This window comes from Strongylocentrotus purpuratus, unplaced genomic scaffold (assembly GCF_000002235.5).
Source record: "Strongylocentrotus purpuratus isolate Spur 01 unplaced genomic scaffold, Spur_5.0 spur5_scaffold_10, whole genome shotgun sequence".
Taxonomy (NCBI): domain Eukaryota; kingdom Metazoa; phylum Echinodermata; class Echinoidea; order Camarodonta; family Strongylocentrotidae; genus Strongylocentrotus; species Strongylocentrotus purpuratus.
The window spans coordinates 24844152-24864229 of NW_022145595.1; the positions used below are offsets into that span (position 1 = coordinate 24844152).

At 37.4% G+C, this 20078-nt stretch overlaps 1 protein-coding gene across 1 annotated transcript; it reads left to right on the forward strand.

The window, feature by feature from the left end:
* Positions 1-200: 200 nt before the first annotated feature.
* On the forward strand, positions 201-19866 carry LOC115921591. The gene is made up of 2 exons (XM_030979188.1): positions 201-1502; positions 19558-19866. The coding sequence occupies exons 1-2, from the start codon at positions 645-647 to the stop codon at positions 19864-19866; spliced, it is 1167 nt and encodes a 388-aa protein (XP_030835048.1). The 5' UTR covers positions 201-644.
* The last annotated feature ends 212 nt before the right edge of the window (positions 19867-20078 follow it).

Consider the following 20078-nt stretch of genomic DNA (forward strand, 5'->3'; position numbering starts at 1 on the left):
ATCACATTCGAACCAATAGTAGCTGTGGACTAGTGATTTGGGAACAGAAATAGACTCATATGAAAGATTCAAAAGGAATAGTGATAGTTCACTGTAATATCTGTTCTTCTTTATGTAGATGAGTACTTTAACATCTCATGATTTAATAATTACTAGCTGTGAATATTAACATTCGTTTGCTAAAGTACACTTAGATCTAAATTTCGAGAGATAGTGATGTACTGTCTGATGATGTGAGATTGGCTTCAGCGATAGTTATTCCGAGCTTTATTTCATCATAATATGTTTAGGGTTCAGGTAATTTGTTGCAGGCAGGTTTCAGGTTAGGTTTTGGTTTAGAGTCAGGATTAGATACAGTTTGAGGTCTAGGACTGAAGTAATCAATTTGGTTAAGCATGGGATGTTGACAACAGAACAATTAATACCAGAGCACTATTTACTTCTGTACCTGTAATATCTGATATTCCCATTGTAGACAGTATACCTTCATATCTCTTAATTTGTTTTGTGCTACAGACCGGAAGGAATGCATTGGTCTCTCTCAAAGGCAGAACAAACATTTCTATTACCTCCCATCCACCAAAACTGATGCGATCCAACCCCGAACTTGTTTACCCTTGATACCGGTACCTCATCAGCAGCTGATGACGAGTCCAGACCTTGTGCTCCCCTGCATCTCACACTTCTCTCCCCAACTTAGTGGTGTGGTGGAGGTGGTGGAACCTTCATCAGTCGTCATGGTGACTCCTCCGCCTTCCCCATCCAAAGCCACAGGCTCCCCATCCCCCTCCTCCTCCTCATCATCAACGGTGACTTTTACCCTGGTGGAAGGGATAGGGGAAGCCCTCATCTTCCTGTTGTACATACTCTGGGTCCTCCTTTCGACGTGCGCAGTGTTTCTCTTCAACTCCTCTAAGGTGGCCGTTACCATGGCAACACCAACTCTTCACAAATGGATCAAACTTGCCTTTGTGTCTGATAAAACTGAAGGTGGAAAGAAAGGGGATGCAGGAATGGAAGGTGAAAGGAAAGGAAGTGGGTTAACAACAAAGCTTGGTAAAGACTCCGGAATAATAGGAAACAAAGGAGGAAGAGGAACGGGAGAAGGAACAGAGAGTGGATACTTTGAGGATAGAGATATTGGAACGATTTTTGAAAGGTGTGATGGTGAGGAAATCATCAGTGGTGCAGCATCCGCTCGAGGTGGTGGTAGTGGTTGCTATGGGGATGGTAGTAGCGCAAACATTAATGTAATAACATCAGTTGAAGAGCAGAGCATCGATGGAGATTGGATCCAGACCAAATTCGATGAAGAGAACGGAAGCTGTGAGGATTTATTGGATGTTAATAGAAACTTCCGGACTGGAGCAAGGAGTCGGAGAAAGCTGTTTGGGGTAACTGGTGGTGAGGATGATGATAGGGAGGCGGTAGATGAGGAGGTGGTAAGCAGATCAGACTCTGGTATTGAGATGATGGAGCCTGATAAACCAACAGAATGCCAGGTAAGTTCTAGATCAGTGATCTGCATCCAGAGGGATAATGGTATATGAATACACATTCCCAAAGAAATACATTTGATGTTAAATGAATTTTTAGTTTCTTTTAAAATTATATTATCATCCTTCAGGTTTGAAATTATCATTATATTTTACATCTCATCATGTCTGTCTTTCTGTCTGTCCGTTTGTTGTTGTTTATGTTTGTGTATGATCATGAATGAATTGGGTGTCATGGTGTGACTGTTATTTAATGCACATTTATAGTACCGTTCTTGTATGAGTTGTGAATGTGTTGATAAATGCTAAATTTCAAGGTAAGTTTTATTTTCATTTGTGTTAAAATTGTTTCCTTAATCTTATAATCTCATCTTGTAAAGCATTTTCATGTTCTACTTGTCAAATAACTTCCTTTTTTAGATACATGTATGATTTAATCTCTGAAAACATACAATATGATATGTTAACACTGTGTTTAGAATGTTTTCATTACTTTCAATTCCAATGATATTACAGGTACATCTGATAATTTTTTTTTACTCCTCAGATGAAGCAGACAATATTTCCTTTCTCTCCAACTTTCTGTTTTATGTATTTCATAAGTGTGTAATGATTGTTGGATTCCCTTTTTTAAGATTTCTTGTAAGCTTGTCTCCTTTGGAAAGTCTTGATTCACAGACTAAATCCAGGTACAGTAGGCATGTAGGAGAACATATCTTGATCATCTTAATTTCCAATCGTTTCATTTCACTTTCAATTTGTCACAGGAACCTCATGTACGTGTAAATCTTTTCTCTGTGCTGTAACATGGAAGAGATCCTAAACTGAGTTATCGATCAAGAGATCTAATACTTTAGACATGTGTCGAATGTGCAACATGTATGGATGCTAATTGCATATTGACAGTGGATGAGAAGTCAGATAACCTGTTTTCTCCTGCTTATCAATTAGCAATCCATTAAGTAGGCCTAATGACCGAGTTTCTAGATAGTTGAATGTTGTTTCTGTATCTCATATTGATAAACTTCACCTAGGCTTTAATCCTTCTGTTCTCAACGAGAAAGAAGAAAAGGAGCAGAACAAGAAAATCCAGGAAAGTAAGATAGGACCACATTCGCAAGATTCTTTAAGGAGAATATGTGTGATGTGTAATATAATATGTCAAGTCTCTTGATATATTATCACTACCATTTTCTCAAATGATAGGCTTAGACAGAAAAATTTTCAGAAAAAAATAAAGCAATATCTAACTAAGATAGGAATGTATGTATATGTTTTTTAAAGAACATTATTGTTAATTGTGCTCTTTAGAAAGATTTTCAAGGGGAATATATGTGATATTGTACATATTATACCAAGTCTCCTAATACTTTCAATAGATACTTTCTCCAGTAAAAGGTTTAGTAAGAGACCAACTAATTAAGATAGGAATATATATGTTCAAAAGGACAAGTTGTAATAAATTAATTAACTAAAAATGGTAAGATGAACAAGGAGGATATCAGTGTTATACATACATGTCTTAAAGCCTGTCTGTACTAGTGTAGCCAGGAGGGATTAGACCTCCCTGCAAGGTTACTTGGTAGTTGGTTATCTCATCAAATCAGCTCTCAATTAAAATAAGAAAAAGGGGATCATGGGGGACTGATGGTCACCAATTAGGCATTGTTTGCTATATAGAGGGAACAAGTAGCTACAAGTAGTACAGTGTGCCTTTAAGACCCCGTTCTCACTCACTTCGTTGGAGCGCTCTGGAGCGCTCTAACTAAGACCCGCTCCTCAGGAGCGGTTCTTAGGTGAGTGAGAACGCTCAAAGTGGTCCAGGAAGCGGACTTCTGGACCGCTCCAGAAGTCCACCTTCTGAGGTGGTCTTGAGGAGCGGGTCTTATTAAGAGCGCTCCAGAGCGCTCTAACGTGCAATGTGAACGGAAAGCGTACTTTGAACGGAAGTGACGTTCCGCGCGATGAGCGATCGGGCAGGCACTACACATAATGTATACGGGACGCGTCGCGAACGGGACAGGGTTTCGATTCCGCGCGCGAAAAAATTGACCCGCCTACCTAAGCTGCCATAGCAACAAGACCACTTTGACTCGTGGAGCGGTTTGAGCCATAAAAACTGCTCGGAGTGTGAACGCTCGCAAACCGTTCCTCAAGACCCGTTCCTCTGGAGCGGTCTGGAGCGGTCTAACTAAGACCACTTTCAAAGTGAGTGAGAACGGGGTCTAAGTCAAGCTCCTTATATTCTAACTCTAATTTTCTCCAATGATACAAGGCTTAGCTTCAGATCAATCCAGCTGGTAATTAAAAAGGGGAGCAAGGATGGGATAATTAGGCTTCGGAGGAAGTTCTTGTTTTCCAAAGGACAAGAATATACACCAACCATATAATGTCATGCTTTGATTGGCCTCTGGCTTAGGTTGGAGAAAGTGCAGAGGGCAGTATATGGCTAACGTTCTACTTAACGTTCTACTTCAAAGTTAGTGCCAGAAGGCTTATGTGTACAGTGACCTAGTTCCCTTATGGCTCTTCCCAAATTCAGCTTTCTAAGGGCTTGCGTGTTCAGATATGACGTTTTTTTGTGATGTGTAAATTAACGACAACTGCGCGCAACTAAGGTCTTGCTCATATTATTCACAGAGCTCTGTGTTATGAGATACATTAATGTGAAGGGTATAACACTTTATGTCATCATAAAGAAAACTGCTGAGGTTATATGCTGCCTCATATCTGATCTAGGCATTACTGTAATAATAAATGCAGTGCCTTCTCCAAGGGACACAAGATGCTGTTCCTTATAAGTCTAAGAAAAAAGCTCAGGAGCATTGTTGCGGTTATTGTTGTTTTATGACAAATGACATATTTTCTGATTTGTATTGAAAGTCTATTGCCTATTTAAGTACCTTTGGAAACTAGCAGTATCGATTTGGATCCGAGGAATAACCGGATTGGAAATGTAGATGCAGAAAAAGATACTGAAATCAAAGTAAATATCTTTTTGTCAAATGACAGTAAAAACCTTTTAAACCAAGGCACCTACAAAAACCCCAGGAAACTTGAAACTCAGTTGTATAATTACAAATCACATATTTTCTGATTTGTATTAAATTTCTATTGCCTATATTAGTACCTTTTATAGAAACTAGCAGTAGCGATTTGGAACCAATGAATAATCGGATTAGGGATGTAGATGCATAAAAAAGGCTTACCAGTAAAAGATACCAGTTATCTATGACAAATGACAGTAAAAACCTTTTCTAACCAGGGCACTTACAAAAACAAGAGGGAACTTGAAACTGCTGAATACTACCCTGGAAGTATCTCTTTGGGAAAAGAGGAAAGTAATTAGAAAGGGAAGAGAGATTGTCATGCTGATGGCAGGAAGCTACGGATGTCATCATGGGGGAAAATGATTGTTGTCGCAATCCCAAGAAAAAAATATGATATATGAGGCATTCAGAGGCTGCCTAAGGGAGCAGGATAAATATTTACAGGAGAGATACATTTACATTCCGTTCAGACAAGCAATTAATGCTGTACAAAGTTTCATACAAAAATGGGATACATTTAATGAGAATGATGATGATGATGATGATGATGATGATAATTATACTTCTACTTCTACTACTACTACTACTACTACTACTACTACTACTACTACTACTACTACTACTGCTGCTACTACTGCTACTACCTCTACTACTACTTCTACGTCTACTACTGATTCGGATGTTGTTGATGATGATGATGATGATGATGATGATGATGATGATGATGATGATAATTATCATAATAATAATAATAATAATAATGATAATAATGAGATTAATAATGATAGTATTATAATATTATGATAATGATGATGATGATGGATATCTATATAGCACACATATATCCAACACATGAGTAGCTCAATGTACAAAGCACATTTAATGATGCTAGTGATACTAAAAAGAAGCACTTTTTAATGGTGTTATTAAGACATTTCAATTTTCAAATAAAAAATTGGGTAAATGTATATATTTCATGTAACGGATTAGACACAGCACGGAATCACCGTTGTGTGAATGGGGCTGTTAGACTCCAGGAGCAATGCAACACATTATCCTCAAAGGAAACCATCTAGAGATTGCATGGCTAGCTAATGGAAACGAAAAGTGAATGTTTAATGGATGAATTTATGAATGTTGCCGTATCTGGCGAGGAAGGGAAGAGCCATCTTCATTTTGTAAATCTGATATTGAAGGAAATTTATAGGCATGTCTTATGTTTGCTTCAGTGGTTTTGGAGAATACTATCATAGTGTAGAAATCATGCTGTTGTCTGTTTAATCTGTTCTTTAAATATTCCAATATTCATTTTTTTTTTTTTAAACCATATCACTCAAGGATATTAATTTTATTATTGAATATTATGATATTGAAAAGAAAATTATATAATTACTCTTGATACAGCTGTAGTCAAACTAATATTGGGATGTTATTAATTCAAAGTAAACTAAATCTAGTTGCCCTTCATTGTAACATACATTATCTTTCAGTCTACTGCCATTGTGATTACACTGAACATATCACACAACATTGATAGTGGAGGCATTACAGGCCCGCTGAGATATGTGAAATACAACACCATCCAATATCCTAAAATCTTTTGAACTTCAACCCCAGAACTGCAAAGTAGTGTCAAACAAATGTGTGCCTGTGGATAAACATGTACATGTATCTTTCCTCCTATATCGATCGTTACTAACATGTAGGCCTCATGTTTGCAATTATCATGATAGAAACATGAAACCACATTTTCTTGTGATATTCTCATCCAGATTAAGGAATTGTAAATAAAAGCTACTGCTAATAATTGGAATTCAGGATCACCCATTTCTACGTAAACTAAGAGTAGTTTTAATCATTTAAAATTTAGAAAATGAGATTTAGGGTTGGAAAAGCAAAATTGATAATAATGAAGAAGAATAGGATGAAAATATATCAATATAATGAGAAAGAAGTAAATGAAAAGTGGAAAATGCATTTTTATCTAAAACTTTCATTAAGTAGATACAGTAGAGGGGAGAGAGCGATCTACTGACATATTTACTTCTCTGAAAAGAGTGCAGAATTCATTCAATTTTCCCAAATCATCCCATGGCGAATGTTTGCTAATGTAATTTCCACGTGAAATCATTCAAGGTCCAGTACGTGCATGACATGCACATTCGAATGCTCTGCGATATGATGACGTCCTGGCATTGCTTCGCTTACAGGCATCCTAGGAATTTGGATGGCTTATGAGCTGTCACCCTCGTGATCAATCGTCAATTGAGATTTCAATCCTGAGAATCTTGTCCCGGACCCCTCATGCATGCTCTCCGGCTTACCCCCCTTCATTTGTGTTAATTGATACTTACCCCGATGTTAATGGCAGAAGCATTCCTGAGTAATGAGCTTTCTTTAAGAAAGTCAGGGAGATGTTGACTGTTGCCTAGCAATAGTGGAAGGAAGGTGCCTTCTGTAATTGTATACTTCCAAATAGATGCCTCAAAGGAAGGGTATGTCTTTCAGACACACAGCCCTCTTCATTTGTATTAAGTGATATTCATGTTGGTATTAATGATCGGGACATTTCTGAGTGATGAGTTTCCATGTGAAAGTCAGGAAGATGTTTACTGTTGCCTAGCAACCATACAAGGAAGGCATCTTCTGTAAGTGTATGCTTCCAAATAGATGGCTTCAAGGCTCAACTTGTGTAAAGAAATTCATCAACCCTTTGCTTACTGGAACCGAGTGTTTCCTGTATTGAGCCTGTGGGAATAAGAGAACTCTGTAGTCAACGGATTAAGATATGCTGGAAATTATGTTCAAACAATCATTGACTTCCTTGTTTTGATTTCCTTGTAAATTGTCTTTCATAGATTTCATAACATGTAAAGATTTTATGTTTCAACATCAACTTCTGAAACGATAAATCATTCCAACGGATGAGAGTCTGAAGGGTATCTAACTCTGATGTAATGAGAACTTCTAGTATTCTGAAACGATATATGCCATTTCACAATTTGATGCTGAAACAGTAAACGTTTATTCTAGACTATGATAGTAATATATCAAAAAAGTATTGTCTATTCTTCTTCTTCTTTGGTGCAGTTTGTTTCCTTCAACCATGAGGATTCGTGCGGATCAAAACAAAATTGAAATGATTAGAAATTCCTTATACTGAACGATTTTAAATTTGTAACTCATCACATTCAGTTATAAGTAACCTGAATGTACTTTCACTATTTACAAGATGATGGGGTCATTATTTGGTTGTAGGTAATTCATCCAATTTGACTTAAATGACGAACAAAACTGACAAAAAGATCATGGATTTTAGCAATTAAAATTAGTAAAATATGAATCTCAGTTAAGAGCTACCCCAATGTACTTTTACTGTTACAAGATCAAGCAGTACATAGTAGGGGTCATGAGGTCACATGTAACTTGACATGAAGGATGTTCCATTCATAAGAAGGAACAAAACTGACAAAACGATTATGGGTCGCAGTACAGGAAGACAATCAAACCAAAGGAAATGCTTCCCTCGTATCGGAAATCCAGTGTCTGTTTACCTTGCTATTTCTGTCCCTATTGGTCTTGTCGTAGAATATCTGTAAGTGTATCGATATATTGATACCATGAGTGTACTAGGTGGATTCGGTCATGTTCAAGTAGACAACGTTGATTTCGGACCGAAGTGTTTGTACTTTTGAGATGTTAGATCATCATTGTTTTGGATTAAATCATGTGCGTTATCCTTTGGGTGTATTTGGAGTTGTACAAATATTAACTTGTTAATGTTTTGGTTTTGTGCTGGAAGCCTTCACATGGATTACATACATGCTCTCAAGACTGATGATATTATTGGTAATTTGGTATGAACGTGATATACTCTGGTCTTGGTATTTATACCTTTGGTGGACAGGCCTGTGTTTTGTGATTGACAGATGAAACCTTGCTCTTTGTGTTTACTGAGCAAAACAGTTGTCAAAGGAAATATTGGAAATATGCTGCATTTTTACTGGGAAAGGAAGCTTGTGGAACTGTTCTTTGGGAATGATTTGTTCATAGTTAATTCAGTTTTCAAAAGTGAACTCTTACATTTTTTTATCTGCTAGAAATAGAATGCTACACCTTGTATTTCGGTGGTCAGGGTCAAACTAGATATTTTTTTTTTAATATATATATATATATATATATATATATATGAGTCATCTGTTTTGTCAGATAAGAATAGAACCTGATGTGTGAAGTATAATCTTCATAATCTTAAGTGCCTCGTCATCTTACCTGTTAGCATTGACACATAAGCTAGTTGACATATAATTTGGAGAGGGGTGGGGGGGGGGGGGGGGGGGGAGGTGGGTAGGGGCTGGAACTGGAAGAATCCTAGAACATGTTCTTTGAAAGTACTGCACTGATGATGATAAAGATAAGGCTGATGATGATTATGGTAATAATGACAATGAAAATGATAATGAAGATGATGATGAAGATGATGATGATGGTGATGGTGGCGACGACGATGATGATGATGATGATGATGATGATGATGATGATGATGATGACGATGCTGATGGTGATGATAATGGTGATGATGATGATGATGGTGCAATGATGATGATGATGATGATGACTATGATGATGGTGATGATGATGATGATGATGATGATGACTATGATGATGGTGATGATGATGATGATGATGATGTTGATGATGATGATGATGACTATGATGATGGTGATGATGATGATGATGTTGATGATGATGATGATGACTATGATGATGGTGATGATGATGATGATGGTGATGATGATGGTGATGATGATGATGATGATGTTGATGATGATGATGATGACTATGATGATGGTGATGATGGTGATGCTGATGGTGATGCTGATGATGGTGATGATGACAGATGGTGATGATGATGATGGTGCAATGATGATGATGATGATGATGACTATGATGAAGGTGATGATGATGATGATGATGATGATGATGATGATGATGATCATGATGATGAGGATAAGGGTAATGAGGAATGAGGATAATGATAATAAGGAGGATGCTGATGTGCTAATGATTGTGATAATAATTTTGATGAGGATTCTATTTTGGGGCTCATCGATCAGGTTCGTGAATAGGTTATCTGTCCTTTTAAGGTATTGGGAGTGTCCAGCCCAAACAGTATGTCTCTTCCTGACCCTTCGATCAGCTGACCAAAGAAAGCCTGATGTAGCATATTCTTAAAAAGTAAAGCACAACGAACAGTGATATCTTATAAACAAATTGGAATAGTGCAGGAGTAAAGATGATGTTTGTTTCAATAGGGGCTTTGAAATCTTGGATATTTTCTGATTGGCAATGATTAATTTGCTGGAAAAGTTGACTTCATAGAAAGGCTGCATGTTTTGTTTTATCTAGATTTGATCATGTTTTTGTGTTCTCATTGGATGCCCTGTATAAACAAAAGTGTGTGGTGGTACTAAACTCATGTGGCATTTGGAAGACTTTGGAACTGCCTTTTATGTCATCTTTACCATAGACGAATCGTTTGGAAGAAAAGTGGAGGATGCATGAACCTAGCTTGAAAATCTTGAACCATCACTGATTATCAAGGAATTAGTAGGACAACTTGTCATCCTTGATTTTATGCTTACTTAGCTTTGATGTGATACTATTCTTGCGCTGATTTTTCAAACGAAATGCAATATATATTATGGCTGATCTTTTTGGTGATAGATATTCTAATGTTTGATGTAATGTAATGTTGTTTGAAGGAAAAATAAGAGATATATGAACAGTTTATTTGTGCTAATCATAGCTTATTAAATTCAGAGGATATGGGGTAGCCATTATACTGCACATAATAACGATAGGAGGAATGGGCCTGCATACAAGGAAATCAATCCAGTATAGATTGTTGGGGAATCATTTTTAAGTGAAACAAAAGTACGGAAATGAAAATGGCTTCTAAAATGTAGACTACCATTGGTAGTTATTAGTCAGTGTTTGTCCCAAAAATGCATTATTTATGAGGCTGCATTGTGGATCATAAAAACATGTTCCCTCAAAACTGAAATTGAATCAGGCATCAAATTTCATAGAAGAAATAATAAGGCACTGACTATGGTGGACCACTCTAAGTGGTTGTTATTCATGCTTATGACTTTCTTGGGATTTGTCAAAACTGGGCTATGTAAGTTGATTTTGAGGTTCTACAGGGAATATATATATGCAACCCCTTCCCTTTCTTTGACCCAGTTCAGATAGAAATATTAATCATCTCTGATGTGGTATGAATTGATGGAAAGGAATGCAAAATAATGTATTATGTGACAATAGTTTCATGCTTGATGTCTTTCTTTATAGGATTTGTGAAAACTGGGCTATATGTAAGTTGATTTTTAGGTTCCACAGGGTATATATTGCCCCCCCCCCCCACGTTCAGATAGGAATATTAATCCTCTTTAATATGATATGACTTCATGGAAAGGAATGTCAAATAATGTAGTATGTGGTAATGTTCTCAGAAAATATTTACCCGATATGACCTTTTATCTACATTTAAAATTCTCTTTGGTAAATTATTTAATGCAAAACACTGAAGCTCATTTATTTTAGGCTTCTAGCATTGGTCATTATGATAATATATTTTTTCTCATGCATCAGCATGGTGTACAACTAAATCAATGATTAATTTCCTTCAATTATCCTTGAAAGCCAGGAGATCAGTAACAAAGCAAACATTATATCTCTATGGCCAGAAAAATATGTTTCCCCTTTAAAGGTTGTATTCTCCTTTGGGATTTGACATTTTAGCTTTAATGTTGAGGTTCATCAATATGAAATATATCAAACAGTGAGAGCAAGAAAGGACATTAATTAGCTTGCATTCTTTAAAGAAGAGTTATTGCAGTTTGGGCTGTCAACAGACAATATCTCCTTTAATATGTTTTGAAAATTTTTAAATTTTGTATATTTTACTGAATAAAGTAGGTTTTTAAGATTTTATGTTTGAATGTTCAGGTAAAATGATATTTCAAATCCCCCAAAATTTGGATTGCAGTTGGATCATGTGGTAGGCACTGGTCCCAATCTGCCATTCCAATTCAAAATGCATCCATATGATTCTTATAATTTTTATTTGACAGGTCTTCAGAAAGTACCCTAGGATATCAGAAGGCAACATATTTTTTCATGATTTTACTATATTAGTTAGAAAAAGCTTTATTAGTTCACACAAATCATATTTTTGGTGAAAGTTAAAATCCATCTGGAGTGTATATTATACAGTATACACACATCATCTTATAAAGTGTCCTATAGTAAGCTACATTTGAATACATAAAATTTGTGTCTGCCTATAAAATAAACCTGTTATAATAATTATTTTTCAAGCACACATCATGGATGAACTGAACTTATTTTTTAGTCATGATGAGGGGAAATTAATGAAAAAGGAAACGTGAATTATACAAACAGCAATGATGTTCATATATTTCATTTTTGACTGTTGTGGTTATGCACCTCCATTTCTGGTCTGCCAAAATAGAACTTGATATGCATACACTCATAAATTTACTATTTGTTCTAGCACTGTACATAAAGACATATTTGTACTGTATCAAGTTGGTGTTGCTCAAACAATTAAGTCTTAAGAACAAAAAGTGACAATGAACAAAACAACCAACATTGCCTTCACTCGATATGGCAATCATGTCAGTTGAAACATGGGAAAGTAGTATAAAGGCCCAATTAATTGCAAATGCTCAATGGCAATTGGGACAACTGTTTTTTTAAAGAATCAATAACAGATTACAAAAAATATCTAAATATCATTTTTCCCTGCATGTAAATTAGAAAGCTGATTTTACTTGCCATTTGAAATCAATAAATAGTACTAAACATAAAAATATATTACTTCATGTAAGTGATATTTTGCCAATGTAATTTGATATCTTTTTATAGGACACAATTAATTATGCCTACTTGATTCGCAGTAATAGCGAGAGCATGTTACAAATATCGCCTGTCAGATATGCTTTAATAATGCATGCTTCACTCGTTTTACATTGGCAATTGGCATGCACTTCCACAATCCCATCATATATTAGCCCGGGCTGCATGGGAGCTCACTTGCAAAAATAATCCAATATGTGGGATATTGCACTATTACCCCTTTTACGCTTCATTCCCGTTCTAGCACTGCAGCCGGCCCTGGAGCGTGAGAAAATAAAAAAGCATAGGAATGCACGAATGGTGTATTTTAGAGGGGTTTGATTAAGATTAGAGTGGATCCGCGGCGCGGTCACCAGAAAAGCAATCGAGCATTGCCGAATCCCCCACATGCATGCCATCCTGGTTTTGAGATTTGTTGTCATCGTTGAGAATGAGCAAAGGAACATCACTTTGTATCCCGGAGCAGTGAGCGAGTGAGCATCTCGTGGATGCCTGCCTGCATTGGACGGCCGTGCAGTGGTTGTATACAAACTTTCAAGGATTTTTTTCTCCCTCCCTCTTTCTCTGTTCGCAGGGAAGCTTTGGTTGACCGGGAAGCAAAGTGAAAATTGAGAAGAGCGGCACAATGGAGTGTTTGCTTTCTCGTTCTCTCGTTTAAAGAATCGTGGATGCCTTGATTGTAAGATGGTGGTGGTAGATGAATGCATGTGTAGCTCAGTGCATAGCTAGGTAGCTGTGCCTTGGATGCTGTTAATTGTTCGTGCATCAACAGTCGGATCGGGCAACTTTCTTTTGGAGGTATATTGTGTTGCTTTTGATTGTCATGTGGTGTATACAGTGGAAGCATACTGATGGATTCCCTTTGGACGTGATATATTGTGATTTCTGCAACATGGATTACTGTATTCTCATCTTGTATTGTAGGGTGCAGGTATGCTGTCTGATTTTGGAATGGGTGGTTGGTATTCTTGTTAGAGGTGCAAAAAGGACTTGACAAAAAAACACCTGATGGTTTTCTGTCATGGTGGATTAGATCTTGAACGGATCTTGATTAGATCTTGACTGCTAGATGTTAACCATTTGTATTTGAAATCATCAAGCTTTTAATATGATAAGGGAAAATGAGATATAGAATTCATGTGCAGTTTCAGATTCAAAAGAGGGGTAGAATGAGAGAAAGAGAGAGAGAGGGGGGAGAGAGAGGGGGAGAGAGAGAGAGAGAGAGAGAGAGAGATGGGGGGAGAGATAGAAATAGAGAGAGATAAAGATAGAGAGAGAGATAGAAATAGAGAGAGAGAGAGTGAGAGAGAGAGATAGAAATAGATAGATATATAAATATATATAGAGAAAGAGAGATAGAAACAGAGTGAGAGAGAAAGGTAGAGAGAGAGAGAGATAGAGAGAGAGAGAGAGAGAATGGAAGAGGAAGGAGGGACAGGACGATGAATAGAGATAGAGGTATATTCTGATTTGGAGATGTTTTCTCCTGCGCAAGCAAGCGCATCTCAATGGGCATTCATGCTTGCCTCCTACCCTTCCTACTTCATCTGCCAGAGATTTATTAGATGTGTGACACGTAATGTGATGGTGCACATCAATTGGTAGGCAAGCTAGCTAGATGTGTGTGTTTGTCCCACCTCAATCGCATCATGCTTCGAGAATCTTTATTTATAGATCTACCCTATCTTTTTCGAACCCTGAAAAGGGGTGGATTGTATTTTTTTATTGACTGGAGCGATGGCCTCAATTGCTGAGGGGCAGGAGACCTTTGGTTGTTACTCTCTGCAATACAAGATGGATTAAATTTAAAGAATACTTCTAGCACTAATAATCAAATTAATTACTGTATCAAAAAGAATACATAATTAATAATGTTGTTGTCAGACGTTCACTCACAATTTTATCACCAAATAGGGTATTTTCAAATACTACTGATATATTAATGTATGGCAAGAATTCCACCCCCTTCATACATACCAGTACTCAACTCAAGGGGATTTATGTGTTATGCGAGAGCACATAATTTAATTGGCATTGCTCATTAAGCTCATCATCAGTCAGGAATGTTTATGCCATCATGTTGCATATCTGTGCCATAAATACAACAGGCAGTTAATTGTTTGCTATCTACTCCTTTCAAAATATTGTCTATATGGAGCCAGAAGTGCATCAACTCGTACTGTAACAAACAATATTTGTATTTACTCTGTGATTCTGGATGTCCCCTACTTCCGTAGATATACTGTATGCAAGACAGCTTGTTGTTTTTCAATTGCTAGGGTACGTTGCATACTTGTCTCTAGACAAATAACCATTGATTATTTTGTATTATACATGAAGTAATGGATTTAGGGATGACCCATTTTCAAAGGTTTTGCATCTTTACGCCTCAAGCTCAAGAAAAAGCATGTTTTTGAATACTCAATCATAGCATATGATATCTTGTTGATGGAAACTGTTCCAGTTGTGTGCTCTGTGAGAGATTTGCAGATAACCTATTCTCATATTATTCATACTTCTCGATATCATAGATTTAGCTCTGGAAAAGCATAGTTTGGAATATCCACTCATATCATCGGGAATATCAAATTAAAAAAAGGATGGGTAAACCTACAGCTTTTATATGGACGGCCAGTGATAGGCATGGATTCTTCTGAACACATGTTGTTTCTAGTAGCAGACCACTTACCTACTTTTACATTGGCCTTCTGAATGCACTGTCACTGCTCTAAACGTTTATGGCCTTATTGAGAAGGGGGCACTTACAGGCACCAGTGCTTTTACTCTTGTTGCCCACTTGAAGTCGCCCTGTTCTAGTGTATGGATGGGCAGTTGCATTCTGCAAACTCAGCCGTGTCTGTGAAAGGAGGTGTTTTGCTTTTTACTGGGAATGGATGTGCTCACGCCGATTTGACCGAATTTATGTATGTCCCACTTTGAGATGTTTACGAGAGTGTCGCCCATTGATTTCCTAATGCACGATCATGCCTGATGCCATTTATTCATATCCTTTGAGCAGTGCTTTATCAGAGGCAAAATCCAACCCTTCTCCAGCTCATATTGTTTTCCTGGTGTCTCTTTGTCATGGAAGAATTTGTTTTTTCTAGTAGGTGAATAGTGCAGGATATATCTTCTGTTTGGAACCAGAAGGGCAATATAACTCATATCTTTTAACACAGTGTTAACAACCTTCTGGCTCTAAACAGAGATGTATAATATTCAAGGCTTTTTTTGGTGCTGCGGTCTAACTACGGTAGGTTGTTTGCTTAACTCTTTTCTAAAATATGATACGTGGTGCAAGTTTGTCCATTGTTAGGATTTGTGATGTGTTACTGGCCATTGTGTCGATGAGATTGCTTGTCCTCATTTTCAGTGGGATGGGGCATCTTTGTTGTGTGTAGAGGATAGTGTTACTTATATCCAATTTCAAGGACAACTAACAATGTCTGCTGTTAAATATTCCTCTCTAAGGTTGCGTTTATCTAGGAAATTTTTGGCTAGAATCAGGTTTCTCAAACGTCTTTCAGGCAAATTTAGAAGTAGATAAACGCAAAGCCTTTTTCAAACGTCTTTAGATATGGGCATATCAAAAGACGCAAAAAGGTGCGTTTTGTATGTGACATACAGCCAGAATCACGTTTCTGAGAGGTCGATAAACGCAAAGCTGTTTTGAACGTCACATACAAATAGGACCACACAGGTGTTGTGTACAAGCATGTGTGTGAATTTGACCTCCGAGAAACTGTCTGCTTCCCGGGTCAAAACAGCTGGGCAGACACAAGGCCTTTATTTTGAATCGTGAAGAGTAGATAAACGCGACATCCCGCAAATCACGATCGTATAGTGGGGTATGATAGTGGGGTTCGATAGTGGGGTACGATATGTACATATCTAGTGGCAAGCCTAGATAAACGCGCTCTAAGTGAGACAGGAGAATATTTGAGCTTTAAAATTTGCCTTTTTAGAAGGAGTATCATTAGAACTTCAAGTGTGTTTGTGACATCTACAGTAACGTCTGTGGGTGGAAGCCTGATGTTGAGATCAAAATGTAGGGATTCTCTATTTGTACTCAGTGTGTTTGTAAAGCTTGTCTTCTTCATTTCCCAGTTTTACCAATGAGCATCAGATTGGAATGTACTACTTGATGACTTTATAAGGAATCATCCATTAAAAGAACAGACAAAAGCAGATTGGATCTTTAGAGTACCGGTAGTAGGAATACAATTACTTGATGACTTGATAAAGATTCGTTCACGAAGAGAACAGGAATATTCTGATTGAATCTTCAGAGTGGTGGTTGCCATGGCATTATAAAGTGAGAAAATACTCAAAATGCCCTTATTCTTGAAATCTTTGATGCCTGTTGTAACCGATGCGTAGGTGCCGCATAGCCTCGGGTTATCCTTAGTGTTAGTGTTGCTGCAGATGCTGCTACAGATGAATGCTACAGATGATGATGAAGCATATTGATAAGGTAGTTCCTGCATCTTCTGACTGGGATATCATCTTCTACACATCCAGAAAAGCATTTTGCTATAATATGTTATTAATTCTATGAGTGGCGCTTCAACACCATTTTATTGGAGATCAATTTTGAGAGATGCCTATGTACTCTCTAATGTCTCTACAAACTCTATCATAATTCAGTGTAAATCAATAGCAGTGGTGTTGTGTTGAATTCACCCAACGGAAGGACCTCTTAATGCAAGAGAACAACCTATACAGAAGTTTTCCACCTTTTTGGAACCCTCTGCATGGACACCCACCATGTATTGATATAGGAGAAACATGCACGGAAATGGGAACTCGCCGCCGCCGCATAGCCTCACCACCTTCATATGGGACAAGGTATGCCACTGTAGCTCTGTGGCCTTCAACATCGGGTCGGACGGATCCTTCGCGCCCAAGCAGAATGCGCTTCACCTGCATCACTCATTGATACGGGAGGACCTCTTCCGATTTGGAGTGGCCCTTACAGTAAGTGGTAGTTGGTTAAGGGTTGGTGTTTGATGTAATAGGGTTAGTGGTGCCACTTTGTTTTTACTTTTTATTTGCCATGGATTGAAGTCCAGGGGGGGTGTTCCACAAAACTTGTCATCAGTGACAAAAGACAGTTTTTGTTATAAGTTAGTGAAATCCTTGCTTCTGATTGGTTATCAGCAGATTTGTCACTGACTTTTGTCATTTGTCATTGAAAAAAACGCTTTGTGAAATACCTCCTGGATTGTCACATTGTTTGGAGTACATGATGTATGTATGACAAGAATCAACTGTGGTATTTCTCTATTTGTTCCATTGGTTGGCCAAAGAGTTAAAGGTAGGCTTTACTACTTCAGCAAGAAGGGATTAGACCGCCCAGCGAGCCAGCGAGGTCACTGTGACAGGTGGCTATCTCATTAACTCAGCTCTTATTTAACATAAGAAAAAGAGGATCATGGGGGACCAACAGGCACCGATTGGGGAAGTTTTTTATATAGAGGGAGCAAGTAGCTATAAGTAGGACAGTGTGCCTTTAAGATCACTGTACTTCTGTATGTACATAAGACAACATTTTGGTTACGTTGCTTTCTCAGATTGATTAAGTTTGTGTTGTATGTCAGCATCAGAGGTTTCCTTAAAGTTGCTCAAGCGTGGGTATATAGAGGGGAGCACACGGACGTACGCACAGCTAGGAGCGTAATACCCATTGGCTCAGTGTTATAATGATCGGGAGTGATCGCCAAGTTGCCTAATTCACGAGGGACTATATACCTACGCTTGAGCAACTTTAAGATGTGTCTGATCATGTTAGCATTTTCGTAGATGGCATGAATGATGTTTACATATAAATGGAGAAAAAGAAGGAAAGGATATACAGGTATATGTGTGTATGTTATGCTTACTTCAGCAATAGCATTTATAATGCATTAAATCAAGAGTTAATAGCGCACACCCAGGATCAAGTAGTATTATGTCATCACACTGATGACTGCATCAGAGAGATTTTACAATGTAATCGCTGAAAGTGCCCTGGATTTTCGGAGTACCGTTAATCAAATAGCTCTTAGCACAGTGGATTGCCTTCCCGTGTTCCCTATCTATTGTAATGGTAACATACCTTAGAGGCAACTGAAATTGATGGGCTCTTTGAGTATACATGTTATTAGGTTTGCCAATTGAATGGGGAAAAAAAGAAAAAAGATTGTATATCTGATCCCACATGAACAGAAAGTTTTCTGTATTATTGAATTTATGTTATATTATAAAATGAAAATGTATTCCTGTTCTTTCTTTGGCTTAATCATTTCAATGTGTTTACTAGATTTGTTTATATTTGCTTTGTTGTTTGTTTAACTTTTTTTTTTAAATCTGTGTCATCTTCCTAAGATGTTGACTTAGGACTGATTATTGCATTATTTTGTTTATCTGTGTGTGTTTAACCTTTATAACATGTTCTAATATCTTACCTCTGCTGATATGGTTGCTTTATCTATTTTAAAATGTTTGATTTGAAAAAGGACTCTTCTTTTTCTGCATTTACCTATCCTCCCCCCTCCCATCATCATGTTCATGTGTTCCTCAAGTTACAGCACTTTTCTTTTATAGAGACGTGTATATGTATGTTTGACCAATCAACACTTTCAACAGTAACACTATTAGATTAAACATGAACCCCAGTCTAACTGATAAATACCTGAATGAAACAAACACTTTCATGCTCCATTTACAATAACTTGTGTGATTTGAACATTTCATCATTGAAACCACAAATCTTCCATTTATATCTTTCCTTTTCAGGCATTTGCTTCATCAAGAAATGTAGCATCGAAGCATTAATAATTTGTCTAACATTTTATGTTTCACCTGCCTCTAATTATCACCTCTAGGTATACGTCTGAGGAATACCGGTATATTCATTTAACCCACTGACTCCTGATTTCTCTCATTTCCATAGGCTTAATACATGGACCACCTAGTTCTTGTCAGCGATGGGTTAAGGTATAAAATACCCCGCTGGGAAATCATGTTTAGCTCTGGGATACGGTTTCAGGTTTTTAAAAGTGTCTCCATTTTGTTTTCCACAGCCCACCATCTTCGGGACGCTCGCTAAGGATAAACCCAAGCAAGATGGCAGTCCAAAGGTAAGGAAATTATCTTCCTTTTTCTTCTCGGAGCTGAGATTGAATATTTTTTTCCTTTTCCATTTGCATTCCCCATCCACCTTCTCCCGATCTCCTCTATTTGCCTTCCCCCGGGCTGCCTTTTTGTATAGATGTTTTCTCACTGTTGTTTCTCTGCCACCATACTATCCATTTTTCTCTCTGTTAATCATAAGTTCTTCTCTACCATCTTCACATAATCTTTGTTCTCGTACCGTATGTTTGGAGCCATGATGGGGGCTTTAACACAGAGTTAATGCCCTTTTGGCTCTGAACAGGTGATTTGCTCTTTCAGTTTTCTTTTCCATCCTAAAAATTCCTGTATCCTCTCTACCTTTGTGTGATCTGAATAAGTTTGAATTTTAGCATGTAAGTATTTATTTTTCAAGGATCATTAAACTCTTTATGATTGATTCTAACAGATTCAATTGTGGTATTTAGTATGT

Coding starts and splice junctions, on each gene's coding strand:
- LOC115921591 (XM_030979188.1), top strand. CDS start 645: ATGACGAGTCCAGACCTTGTGCTCCCCTGCATCTCACACTTCTCTCCC. Junction 1,503..19,557: donor ATAAACCAACAGAATGCCAG/GTAAGTTCTAGA, acceptor TGTTTTCCACAG/CCCACCATCTTCGGGACGCT.